The 14449-nt window shown below is 35.5% G+C and overlaps 1 protein-coding gene across 2 annotated transcripts in view; it reads right to left on the minus strand.

Annotated features, from left to right (window-relative positions):
- lrp1ba (low density lipoprotein receptor-related protein 1Ba) overlaps nucleotides 1–14449 on the minus strand; it is a 260042-nt gene that overhangs the window by 58473 nt on the left and 187120 nt on the right. For both annotated transcript variants that reach the window (XM_039682989.2, XM_039682988.2), the window contains exons 53-63: nucleotides 13302–13424; nucleotides 12459–12599; nucleotides 11662–11849; nucleotides 9810–9993; nucleotides 7441–7526; nucleotides 5147–5269; nucleotides 1052–1233; nucleotides 763–962; nucleotides 493–681; nucleotides 253–401; nucleotides 51–144 (exon numbers count right to left, since the gene is read on the minus strand). In XM_039682989.2, coding sequence (XP_039538923.2) covers nucleotides 51–144; nucleotides 253–401; nucleotides 493–681; nucleotides 763–962; nucleotides 1052–1233; nucleotides 5147–5269; nucleotides 7441–7526; nucleotides 9810–9993; nucleotides 11662–11849; nucleotides 12459–12599; nucleotides 13302–13424 — 1659 coding nt within the window. The remainder of the gene's footprint in view (nucleotides 1–50; nucleotides 145–252; nucleotides 402–492; nucleotides 682–762; nucleotides 963–1051; nucleotides 1234–5146; nucleotides 5270–7440; nucleotides 7527–9809; nucleotides 9994–11661; nucleotides 11850–12458; nucleotides 12600–13301; nucleotides 13425–14449) is intronic.

The raw sequence follows: 14449 nt of genomic DNA on the forward strand, positions 1-14449 counted from the left end.
ACGTATATTTCACTGGTATTGGCTGTTTGCCACCATGTTTGGTTACTTACGGCAATCCGCCGGCTCGTCGGATCCGTCTCCGCAGTCGTCCACTGTGTCGCATTTCCACCAGAAGGGAATACACTCATCCGTACCACAGCGGAACTAAACACACACAGAGAAATAATCTTTTGAACAGCTATTTATCGAGTAGCACACTGGATAAAATTGGTAGTCGAAATTCAGGCTCCTGAAGTAATTAGTAAGTCGCACCTGGCTAGCGGTGCAGTTAGACAGACAGGTTTTGTTGTCGTTTGCCAGGTAGAAGTGTGTAGGGCAGGCACACTTGTATCCCCCACCAGGGGAAAGAAGGCATAGGTGACTGCACCCTCCATTAGTCACCTGACACTGATGCTTTGGCACTGAGGACAAACAACAAACAATAAAAAAAACAAGCCCAAAACAACATGAAATTCCCGACTCTAGCCCTGCAAGAGCTTCTCGCTGTAATACCGTCAGGCTGTCGGAGCGGATGGTAGACTTTAATGTCTCGAATGGTCTGCCAGGAGCTGAGGAGTTCTGTATATTGGCCGCCGGACATCTTGTGAGATCGACTGAGGGTTTTCGACTTCTGGTCGCTCCAGTAGATGAAGTCCTCAAACAATGCGAGACCGGTTACGCCACCTATGTCCTTGATGGGGACTGGAAAATGGAATTAAGAGTATCGTATCAAGGACAATTCGAGGCAAGACTAGATTTGATTCGAGACAAGACGCCAATTACCTTTGTGTCTTTTCGTACCATCCATATTCGAAAATAAGATATGGTTCTCATCAGCCCAGTAGATCCTTTTGTTGATGTGGTCAATGGTCAAGGCTGAGGGAGCGCGTATTTCTGTATCAATTATGATACGTGGCTTGTTGCCGTCCATCCCGATCCGCCCAATTTGCGACTGCTCGCAGCAGTCGATCCAGAACACGTATCTAAGGCCCAATGGGAATAAATGAGGCTTTAATGCTTCTTAAATGTATTGTGGGATTAAAGTGCGTGAGCAATATTAAGCATCATTCACCCCGTCAGAGAGTCGAGAGCCAGAGCGGTTGGATTTCTCAATCCTGACCTCAGCAGTACGGTCGGGTAGAGTCCATTAGCTTTCGCCACCTCGAGGGTCTTTCTCTCGCCGTCACACCAGTACAAGTTCTTGCCTATCCAGTCGACAGCGAGAGCACTCGGGACCGACGTCCTGTGAACCACCTGGGAAAACACCAGTCAAGCAGAGTTGGTCTCTTTTGGCTGATTATTCTCATGGATTTATCCACAGCTAGTGTCGCAGGGAACAAATGCTTCCTGGAAGAAATGGCAAGTGTGAGATGCAGTAGTGCACTGTATTTTGCATGCTGAAGCCCAGCTGTTGTCATGGTAGCAACTGAAAAGCTACTATTTAACACAATAAAGGAAAACAAACAGAAATTTGTGTTATAATCCCAATTCTGGCACTCACTTGCTAAGAATGGCAGTTAGCCAGTGATCAATAAAGTCATAAATGTTGGATAAAATGTAGTCACAAACAAAAAAAATAAAAGTCAACGATAAAATAACCTCTACATGTGTGGTTCTCAACTGGTCCACAAAAATAGTTACCAGCAAATTAGCACGCTTTCACTGAAACAAGTTAAACTACTACAACAGCATTCAGCAGCTTATAAATGAAGGATTTCGTTTCTTTAAATAAAATGATAAATGCGAGGCTTTGATAACCTTTATAGTTGTGTGGTTCACATAGCAACTTAAAGGGATAGTTCACTCAAAAATGAAAATTCTGTCAGTATTTACACATCCTCATGTTGTTCCAACTCCGTAAGACCTTCGTTCATCTTCGGTATGCAAATTAAGATATTTTTGACGAAATCTGAGAGCTGGATCACTCCTCCATACTAGTCCATAGGCTCCTTGAGGGATTGAAACTTGCCAGTCCCGAAAAGTTATTAAAGACATCGTTAAAATCCAAGTGACTACAGTGGCTCAGTCTTAACTATCAGACGACGAGAATACTTTTTGTCGCAAAAACTATTTTTGCTTTCTCTGTGAGCCTCTAGTCAGTTAACGTAGTGTGATAACGTAGAGCTAAACGTCACACGTAGGCTCACTATTTGCCGACGCTGGTCATGTGTGTGAGCCGTGTGACATACAACAACAGAAGCTTACGCCATTCACTGTTCTAGTGAATTGACTCGAGGCCCACGAAGAAGGAAATTAATAGTTGAAATAAAGTCGTTATTTTTGGGGGGTTTTCGCACAAAAAGTGTTCTCGTCGCTTGATAAACTTAAGATTGAGCCACTGTAGTCACTTGGACTATTTTAACGATGTCTTTAATAACTTTTCGGGGCCGGCAAGTTTCAATCCCTCAAGAAGCCTATGGACTAGTATGCAGGAGTGATCCAGCTCTCAGATTTCATCAAAAATATCTTAATTCGTGTTCCGAAGATGAACGAAAGTCTTACAGGGTTGGAACAACATGAAGATGAGTAAATACTGCCAGAATTTTCATTTTTGGGTGAACTATCCCTTAAAATCAGGATCCTGAAACCAATCCATTTGAGAACTGCTGCGCAAGACTCATATATTATTGCTAATTATCAGCGGGCTACAAAACTGCTCATTAACGGGACTTCAAACTCCCAGAAAATGACAAGAAAAGTTCTAAAATGAAGAAGTTTAACACACACACACACAAAATGCACTTCACATCATTGCACTTCTCATACTGATCACAGAAACTGCCTGTTTGGCATAAACAATACTCTTCCCAGCTGGCAGACAATCCAGTGCTTTTAATCATTTTCGCTCTTGGTTGCTGGTGCCCCCTGCCTAGCGCTTTAAGAGTAAGAGTAACATTCGGCAAGCTGATGAACATTAAAGACATTTTGCCTCAGACTGGGTTGTACCATCAGCGCTAATTAAAACTAGCCTAGCCGTGATGAATTTTGACATCACAAGTATTCTTGATGCTGTGCTCACCGGGAAAACTAGCATCTTCAGGTTAATGTTAGGAAAACGCCACAGGGTGAAGTGTATATCGTTTTGAACCGGGAGAGCAAAAAAGAGCAACAAGATTGATGAATTCAATTATGTGAAGTCAATTATTTGCACCTGCTCTCTATGATGTTTTAGCACCAGATTCTATGATGATTTAGAAGCAATTACTGTATTTTCAAAAACACAAGTCACGTTTATCATCTGAAACATTTTGGAACTTGTGTTCCAAAGAATAATGTAATGCCATTAATGGTAAGCATTTGTGCTGAGTGAGAGAGGTACATGAGCCCAAGTTCATTTTTTATAGCGCATCAGGCACACGCCGGTAGTTTCAGATTCAATTTAAACGAGGGGCTAATTTTTTCTAATTTTCTAGGTGGCGCTAGCGAGCCATTTTGCCATGCCCATCCGCGAAACCCACAAAATACAAAATTTTTCACCAGTTCTGACATGCGTGCCAAATTTGGTGAGTTTTTGAGCAAAAAAAAAATAAAATAATAATAATCCTAACAGTTTCAACAGGGTCCTCGCACCGTTAGTGCTCGGGCCCTAATAAATTTGGAAACATACTACTTGTGTCACATGTTTTAAGACTACTATATAGTAAGGAAGTAAGCGATTGTAGATGAAGCCATTAAAAGTTGCGCGCACACTTTTTTGCAATGGGGAAATCCATCGACCGGAAGTTGAAGCCTCTTGTAGCAGAACTTCACTTGCGTTAGCATTTCCATTGACTCCCATTCATTTTGGCGTCACTTTGACAGCGAATAACTTTACATCTGAGGCGTTTGAAGACTCAATTTTTCCATTATTAATTTCTAAAGAAACACGACAATGTATAAAATTCTCCATTGCCTTGTAGCTTATGTTATGGCCCCGTAGAAGCAGTTTTTTGTAAAAGTAGGCTAACGATTGCGTCATAACCACGCGACTCTCTGTCGCACAGTAGAGAGATTACCGTATGGACAGGAGGAGAAGCTCGCGGACAATCGGGGAAACGTGGAGGCAAAATGACAAAATAATCAATCAGAATACCTAGCAAAAGTTTCTCCTGCTCCTAGCTCATGGATAGCTCCTACTCACACTCTCCGCCTCTGCAAGTTTCGGAAGGGAATGATTCAGATTTCTCATGCCACAGCGACTAAAGACAGACGGGTCGCTCACGTCACATCTACGTCGTCAAGCTCTATTTGAGTCGGTTTGAGTCTGCGCGTCAGGAACGGAAGTCCTAAAAAAAAAAATCGCATTTCCGTATTTCCCCCAGTGGTTGAAACCGGTATTGCTACTAGAGTATCTTGACGCGATACACTGCGCAGTTTGCTTCAAGTGCATATGATGTGATAGGCACATAACGTAGAATGATCGTAAAGTTTCAACACCTGCCAGTAAAAAACAAACAAATATATACCAAACTCATTTGCATACATTCGAAGCATTTACCAAGAGCATTTTTTTTACCTAGGAATGCAAGTGTCAATCACTCATTGTATATATTTATCATATTCTTTTCATCAATGTCCTATGAAAAAAAGCCCCATTATCTATTGTTAATTTATTTGGCCTTTAACTCTAACATTGAGAGTTGCTTTTATCACCTAACTTCATTGCCTCCGCAGAAGGTCTCTCTCTCTCTCTCTCTCTCTCTCTCTCTGTACTATAGCAAACTATCATAAATCAGTTCAAGATCCAAAGTTCAATCAAGCTTAATGAGCCATCATGGCTCGATATTAAACATAACGAGCTCTGGCGGCCCAGTAGGGCAAGGCTGGCACACTATGCCCGTTTTCTGCCCCGAGTAATATACACAAGGGCATTGATGAAGTGAAGCGAGTAGACATACAGCCTCACACATTGTCTATCATATCAAACCTGGCTCATTCCATACCAGAAATACCAGTTATTCTTAGAAACAGTGGAAAAAACAAATACGCTTTTATTTATTTGTTGGAGTGATGCAAATGTGTCTGCTTTTTCCCTATTGGAATCCATCAATTACACAATATAAATTGCTCCCGTAAAGAGGTGACGTGAATCAAATTTACCCAGGGGCAGAGGGTATTTGCATATGTCAATCTGGGTGATTTCAAGAGTAAATTTAGCATAAACACACACACATTCTCATGGATGTACCTTGAGGTCACTTCCATTCAGGCGCATTCTGTTTATTCGGCGTCCGCTGGGTCTGCTAGTGTCAATCCAATAGATCAACTCTTTCCTGTAGTCAAAGTCTAGAGAGATGACATTACTGAGTCCCTGCAGAGAGAGAAAGACAAAGAGAAAGAGAAAGAGAAAGAGAGCCAAAGTGTGAGATTGACAGATGGAATTTTAAAGAGAGACTCAGTAAGGAGATTTTTTTATTTTTTTTAAAGTGGATACATTCTTACGGAGGCGTATTGCATTCACTTGAAGAAAAAAAATCTACTCTGTTTTTCTGAATTAATGAGTTAATTTTTCATAAGAAAATTTTTTTTTTGCTCTGTTTTTCTGAATTAACGAGTTAATTTTTCATGAGAATTTTTTTTTTTGCTCTGTTTTTCTGAATTAATGAGTTAATAATTTTTCATGAGAAAAAAAGTTTTTCTCTGTTTTTCTGAATTAATGAGTTAATTTTTCATGAGAAAATATTTTTTTTTCTCTGTTTTTCTGAATTAATGAGTTAATTTTTCGTGAGAAAAAAAGTTTTTGCTCTGTTTTTTCTGAATTAACTCGTTAATTCAGAAAAACAGAGCAAAAAAAAATAAATTCCAGGAAAAATTAACTCGTTAATTCAGAAAAACAGAGCAAAAAAAAAATTTCTCATGAAAAATTAACTCATTAATTCAGAAAAACAAGAAAAAAAAAAATTTTTCTCATGAAAAATTAACTCATTAATTCAGAAAAACAGAGCAAATTTTTAAAAACAGAGTAGATTTTTTTTTCTTCAAGTGAATGCAATACGCCTCCGTACATTCTCACTTTGCACTTCGCCTGAACAATAATATTGAAATAATAAGATCCAGGCCATCCGTCTTTAATAAAAAATGTTCAATATAAATATTAGATCAAAAACTAAAAAAAATGAAAATTGACAACAGTAACTGAAGGAAAATAAGTCGAAGTACTAAAGTAATAAATAAATATGAATATTATAAAAAGAAAATGACAAAAAGCATATACAATTACAAAAAAAAAATCAACTGAAATTAAAATATCAAAACAAATGCTAATTAAAAATGTTTCCAGTTTTGCTGTTCACTTTCTGAAAAAAAAAACGTAAATTTTTTTTTAATGAATTGAAATGTTTCAAATGTAATAGCACTCAAAAATGTAGTTATAATATAATTGTGTCATTTATTATTCATTTAATTTAATAAAATTGAAGAGAAAGCAAGTATAAAGACGACAGAAAGCGGACTTTGCAAGCCAGACGCGACTTCCCACATCTCTAAATCATTTTAAGTTTTCAAATCCAATCAAACTATTTGAAGCAAACAGAAGACCTTTATAAAAATTAATAAAAATAAATAAATAAGTACAAATAACACATCTAGCCACTTTCTAGATACCTGTCTTATTGGCTTTTTATTTTCACTACATTCGTTAAAAATAAAGAGTGAGACTTCCTCCGTCTGACAGAAACTTCCCATCATGCACTGCTAAGACCGGAGCCAATCACTTTCTCAGTAGGGGTCTCTCGCATTCTCTCGTTGACTCAAAACCACCCGCCGTGTTCAGATCTAATTTGCTGGACTAGACCTTTTAAATCAAACTGATGGAGTCTCTGACTGATGAATCAACCCAAGCGTGCATTTTTAACTGCTCTTTCGATGGCAAGCCGCTCAATCTCTTCACACACGGGCTGTGAGAGGGTTTCTTACTCGACGGTCCCTTCAGAGCCAAATCCGTCATGGTTCCTTTTGCACAGACAAGGGTCTTCATACAGATTTAAAGACTATAACTGATTGAGTTCATTAATAGCAACTACGGTGATGACATATTTACCAGTTAGGAATGATTAGAGGAGCCATAACTTACCATTTTTCATGATCATTTAAGAAGGAATAGTTATGATTCCAGTCACAATATGACCTTTTCCGCGAGCAAATATTCCCAGGCGTCTATATCCACGCCAATCAAGTGTCTACAATGCGGTTTCAGACTCAAATTGAGCTTGTGAATTTCTACAAAGCATCACAGGTGGCTCTTGATACTGTGCTTCCCTCTGAGCTTTTGGATGGTATGTCTACATTAATCTCCATATGCTCTGTGCATGTGTATTTTTATGAAATTACATGAGAATATGGAGTTGTGGGAACGTGCTAATGAGTTTAATCTAAACCGGATGGCATCTGTGAGCACAAAAAAATGAGAATAAGAAGTGATTTTAACAAGTTACTTTCTTGAGAAGACTTTAAAAAGAAGAAAGTTGTTTTAGAGAGACATACCTGTTTAAGGAGAGTGTAGTTTGACCCATCCAGACTGATTTTTCGGATTTCATGGTGGTCAGCAAGAATGAGAAAAGGCTCCTCCACTGGAAAAGAGAGAATTTTTTTTTTTTTTGGTATATTTTTATAATATTTAATTTCAGTGATGCACGATATATCGGTCACCATATCGGTATTGGACGACAAATAATCATTTCTAATGTTATCATTATCGGCCCGATAAGGAAATTTGGTCGATATATTAAAGTCAATAAATAATGTATTATTTCCTTCAGCTGAGACGTTTCAGATGTGCACTGTTCAATATGATGATTCTGAATTGCCTGAGATATGATTGGAATCACTGCAAAAAAGGAAAATACAGTGAAAATACAGTCGATGGGAACATTATAATTGTGTGTCTGGGACATGGATTATAATGATGAGACTTTTGTTTTTGTAATCAGGCTCTCGAAAATATATACAAATTTGGATTTAGATTTATCAGCCAATATATCGGTTATCGGATTTCAAGTATAAGGAATTATCGGTATCGGCCAAAATTTTCATATTTTCATATGCATCCCTATTTTATGATATTGTTATTTTATGTTATGCAAGATAAAATATTTCCCCCAAAATATTTATTCTTCAAAAAATAAATAAATAAATAAATAATACATACTGTATATATTTTTTTTTTCCAAAAAATAAATATTTTCTATGAATATATATATATAGCATACAAACACACACAATATTTCTTCTATCTACGTGTAGAAATAAAATGCAGTTGATACTTGTAATTCTTTATATTTCAAATATAAAGAATTATCGGTTATCGGTATCGGCCAAAATTTTCATATCGGTGCATCCCTATTTTATTTATATGATATTGTTATTTTATGTTATACAAGATAAAATATTTCCCCAAAAATATTTCTTCTTCAAAAAATAAATAAATAAATAAATAATACATACTGTATATATATATTTTTTTTCCGAAAAAGAAATATTTTCTATGAATATATATATATATATATATATATATAGTATATACACACACACACACACACAATATTTCTTCTATCTACGAGTATAAATAAAATGCAGTTGATACTTGTAATTCTTTACATTTCAAATATAAAGAATTATCGGTTATCGGTATCGGCCAAAATTTTCATATCGGTGCATCCCTATTTTATTTATATGATATTGTTATTTTATGTTATGCAAGATAAAATATTTCCCCAAAAACATTTCTTCTTCAAAAAATAAATAAATAAATAATACATACTGTATATAATATTATTTTTTTTTTCAGAAAAATAAATAATTCTTCAATCTACGTGTATAAATAAAATGCAGGTAATACTTGAAACCCACAAAACATCGTCTTACTTTAATCCTCTGTGGCTATAAGTGAAAAAAAAAAAAATTTGTAATATTCCAGGGATATATGTATTTCAAATACTTTAAAAAGCCTTTTAATAAGTGTTTGTGTTGCTCTATGGATTATTCTGGCTGCAAGACAGGACTGCAACTTCAGTTTGATGTCTTGAAATCGATTTCCTGTGAGCTGCCAACACTTGAACATCCACTTCCTGTCAAGACTGGGACTTAGACACGTCAGTCATTCGCTAACAGAGCTTTATTACTTGAGAATGCGTGTGTGTGTACAGTATAGTGCTTATAGGCGCATGTCTGTGAAGGAGAGACACTGACAAAAAAGTACTGCGATGGTACCAAGGTAATAAACTATGATACTCGTACTTCAAAAAATACTGTGGATCATTCTATGAAAGGGTATCTCTCATTAACCACCACCAGTGTGCAGCATCCACTTGGATGATGCAATGGCAGCCACAGCACAATGACACCAGTGCACTCACAACACACCAGCTACAGGTGGAGAGAGGAGACACAGTGATAGAGTGGATGGGGATCATTAGGAGGCCAATGAGTGGAATATGGCCAGGACACCGGGGTTACACCCCTACTCTTTTACGAGAAGTTTTACGACCCAAGGACAGTGCTTGTTATACCAAAAAACACGGTATTACCATAGTACCATTTACAATCTTTGGCAGTTTTGTAAGTGGCTTTCGTTGCATGTCTGTAGTGTTTGTGAGCAAGCACTAAATGAGTGTCTTTTACGCAGTAAATAACTCGAGGCAGATGCCATATGTCACACCTGGATCTGCTCTTAGCCAATCAGAGCTCATCTCCAGCTGAAGAAATAATTGTCTTCAACCTCCTGTTGCTTTCCTCTAAATATAAGTCGCAACAAGGCTCAGTATGTGTGTTTCTGTGCAGATATGACAGTAAAATCTTTGTGAGGGTCCACGGGAGCTAATTCACACCTGTGCTGCAGAATGGAGAAGACGTACCTGAGAGAGACCTGCAGCTGTGTGGGTTACTGGCAGGACGCTGGTACCCATCGGCACACAGGCAGTGAAAAGATCCGTAGGTGTTAATGCACTGGTGACTGCAGGGAAACTTCTCGGAACATTCATCCACGTCGATGCAAGTCCTGCCGTCGTTTTTCAGACGAAACCCAGGCCAGCATGTACACTAGAGAAAGAAAAAAAAAAAAAACATACTTGTGGATGATTCTTACAAAAAAGATCTGTCACTAAAAAAATTATTTATATATATATATATATATCAAATATAATCTATTTATAGTATTGATTTTACTGTATATACATTATAAATTATTATGTAACAATAATAATTATTTTATATATATATATATATATATATATATATATATAGTATTATTTTTATATACATTATAAATTATTATATAATAATAATACATTTTATTATTATAAATAATTAAGTAAAATGAAATAAATAAGTGCAAGGCCAATATTTCTTTGCAAGTCTCACAAACAAATATTGTTGGATTATATTTAATAAATAAATAAATACATAAATAATAACACAAATCGAATTACATCAAATTTCTTATAAAATAAATGCAAATTATTATTAGAAATAAAATAAAAAATAACTAAACAATAAACTGTTTTATATTACATAAATAAAATATTATTATAATTAATATTTAATTATTGTTAGTCTAATAGTTATTATTATTATTATTATTATTTGCAATGGAAAATTGTCATATAATGCGAAATGCATTATATTTATTAGACACACACATGCACACACATAACTGTATTTAAATTATTATACTTAACTTTTTTATTATATATATATATATATATATATATATATATATATATTATCATAATTATTATACAAAGTATATATATTTAACTTAATTATTATATTTATATTTTATCATAATTATTATATATATTTACATTTTATCATAATTATTATATATATTTAACTTAATTATTATAATTATATATATATATATATATATATATTTATTCTATTTAAATGAAAAATGTATCATATTTTATGAGTAAAATACCACCATGGCAAATTTTCTTGAGATTCGCAGAAATTTATGAACAGGAAGTGAGCAGTGAAACAAAACGATGTTTGAAACATTTCTAGATCATTAGCTTAGTCATTAGTCCTTCATTACAGCTATGCTTTTTATATCAATTTTCTTGCAACAATAAGTTAAAATAAGCAAGAAAAACTCAATTATTGTTTGTTTGGAGCCGCAGTGCCCTTGACTGCCTGTTTCTAAAATCAGCGAGGCTGTCAAAGGACTATGCCTGTATTCCGAGACGTCTGCCAAACGAGGCTGTGCGATCTGCCACTCGCTGTGTGTGTGTGTGTGTGTGTGTGTGTACACTCCCACAAAAAACAAAAAAAAAAAAAAAACCCTGTGCCTTACATGTCATTCTTCTTCTGTTCACTAAATCAACTGATTTTCTCAAGCTCTAAATATCTAGCATCCACGAGTTTATACATTCAACGGATAAAAGTTGTGAAATGACTTGAAATGGGATTTCCACGGATTTGGTGCCAAATACTATTAAACCTCTGTGGAATGTAAAAAAAAAAAGAGTATATTATTGCTTTAAATGATTTGTTTGTGCAGACCTTTTCAATATTGTCGTAGCCGCTAAATCCTGCTAATGAGGTTTACCGAAGATTTACTGGAAAAACAAAAACATTCCTTCGGATCCGTAGGTCGACGTTTCATCTCTTTTTTTTTTGTGCGGAACGGACCTCAAGTTGAACCAGACGCTTAATTTGTGGGAAGAAAAACCTCGTAGAGCATGAAAAATGTGCTCTCTCACACACCTTGTATCCCACGGGTAGGTCTTGACAGTCCTGGGAACAGCCGCTGACTTTACGGTTTAAACACTCATTAACGTGGCAGTTCCTCTCGTCCGATCGGTCCCCGCAGTCGTCATGCTGATTACACACGCTCCCCAGTGGAACGCAGCGGCCGTTTGCGCACATGAAAACCGAACCGTTGCACAAACTTTCTAAAACGGAGCAGCGAGAGAGAAAAAAGGGACACAGAAATGGACAAAACCATCAGATGACAAAGAACGGTGTGTTCTGGGTAAAAAGGTTGCTGACTTAAATTTTTAAGTCGAATCAACTTAGATTTGTAAGTCATGCCAACTTAAATCAGTTAAATTAGTCGTATCCTGTAAAGCAATGCAAATCTAAGCGGTCAAAACTTATAGATCATATACTGTTTTTACAGATAATGTTTTACTTAGAGTTACTATGCGGTTGCTAGGTGTTTTTTAGCGTTGTTATGCACTTGCTAGAATGTTGCTGGATGTTGTAAACATCTGAATTGAATTTCCCCTCAGAAACATAAACATAAAATGTGTGTTAATGAGCTTGGCTGGGAATAGTAATGGCATCTGTTTACATGAATGGCATATGTTTGCCCTGAAACCAAAACACTGAAGAACCGGGGCGCAGCAGTTTCATCAGCACCTCTCTGCCCACCTCAGGTGGTACTGGCATGGGTACAAGCCGCAAGCGGGGAGGACCAAGTGTTCTGACAAATCCCATATGGGACGGAACCCTGGATCCTGTCAATCAAACGGGGTGCGTGACATATGAGAGGGACTCGCCTGCAGCGGAACACTTTGGGTTGAGTGGCAGCTCGTCTGATTGGTCCAGACAGTCGGGGAAGCCGTCACATTCCCATTGAGCTCTCAGTAAACACCGCCCGTCTGCGCAGCGGAACTCCTCCTCTTTGCACAAACGGTACTCTGGAGAGAAAGAGTATGACAGGAAGGCAACACTGTAAAAAAAAGTTGCCGCCTTAAATTATTATAATCAACTTGGATTTGTAAGTCATTTCAATTCAAATTACATTAAACTGACTTAAAAAATAATTATATATATATATATATATATATATATATATATATTTTTAAATTGACCCTGCATTGCACATAGGTACATAAAGCCGATTTTTAAGACCACATAAAAGTTGCAATTTACCATTATTTAAATGATAACCATGTAATCACTAAATGAGATAAAACTATTGTATTTAATACATCAGAATTTGTTCAATTCGCTTTAATTTACGCTGATCACGCTGAAAAAATACTATTACAGTTATAAAACACATTTTATGTAAAAATATAGTTTTCTATTGTCTCTCTTTGTTAGATTGAAGATGAATTTCACAAACCTGTTCAGCTAACAACTAAAATATATATAAATGTGGATAACTGTGGATAAATGTGGATAAAAATATATACAAATAAATGAACAGATATATTTCAGTTAATTATTGCGAGTTAGCATGTTTATTCTTAGATCTGAGGTTTGGCACACTAAGTGCATGCGTTCCGAACGTCCAATTAATGTTGTGCCAGCATAATTACAGCACATTAAACAGGACGCAAAGGGATGGTCATTTTCAGCAGAAACTAATGAATGGAGAAACACGAGCCGCTTACCGCATTCGAGAGACTCGTCAGAACCGTCTCCGCAGTCGTCGTCATGGTCACACACGAAACGCCGCGGGACGCAGTTCTGGTTCCGACACTGGAATGTGCTTTCAGTGCATGTGTTGATTGGAGCTTATTAAAGATAGGAATAGGAACAAACCGGAAGTTAGTTATGTGTTAGAATAAAATGGTGTAATAGACACCTGCGACTTGTCTAAAGTCCCCAATTATTTTGGTTGTGAGTCGGAAACCTCGGGGACAGCAAATAAAAGACATATCGGCACAATCTGACACATTAAAATCCAACAGTGGTGTTAATTAGTGTGCATTGAACAGGACAGGATAGGATAAAATAGAACATAATAGAATATAATTGAATAGAAAAGATGCCTAGATAACTTTTCTTCTACATTTAAGAAAAAAAAATAATAATGAAAATAATGTATCATGTAAATAGATGATAGATAATAAATAAATTCCTGGATCGCTTTTTTTACATTTAAGATATGTAGTAAAACAATTAAAACAATGTATGACCTAAAATAAAATAAAAAATAAAAAAAAATAAAAAAAAATATATATATATATATAAACCTAGATTTCTATTACTATTATCTTTTTACTAGGGGATGTCAAACGATTAATCGCGATTAATTGCATCCAAAATAAAAGTTTGTGTTTACATAATATATATGTGGGTCCACTGTGTATAATTATTTTATATATATATATATATATATATATATATATAAATACACACACATGCTTGTATATATTTAAGAAATATTTTCATGTATATACTGTATATAGATTTATATTTAATTTATATTATATATAAATATAAATATTTTATATATAAATAATATTTTTTCTTAAATATACATGCATGTGTGTGTATTTATATATATATAAAATAATTATACACAGTGGACCCACAAATATTATGTAAACACAAACTTTTATTTTGGATGCGATTAATCGTAATCGTTTGACAGCCCTACTTTTTACATTTAAGGTAAAATAATGAAAACATATGATATAAAATTAAATGTATATATATATATATATATATATATATAAAACAAGCCTACTTCTCTAAAATATTGTTCACAAATCTGTCTAAATCTGTGTTAGCGAGCACTTCTCCTTTGCCGAGG

The sequence above is a fragment of the Pimephales promelas genome, chromosome 2 (assembly GCF_988280905.1).
Source record: "Pimephales promelas chromosome 2, fPimPro1.hap1.1, whole genome shotgun sequence".
Lineage (NCBI taxonomy): Eukaryota > Metazoa > Chordata > Actinopteri > Cypriniformes > Leuciscidae > Pimephales > Pimephales promelas.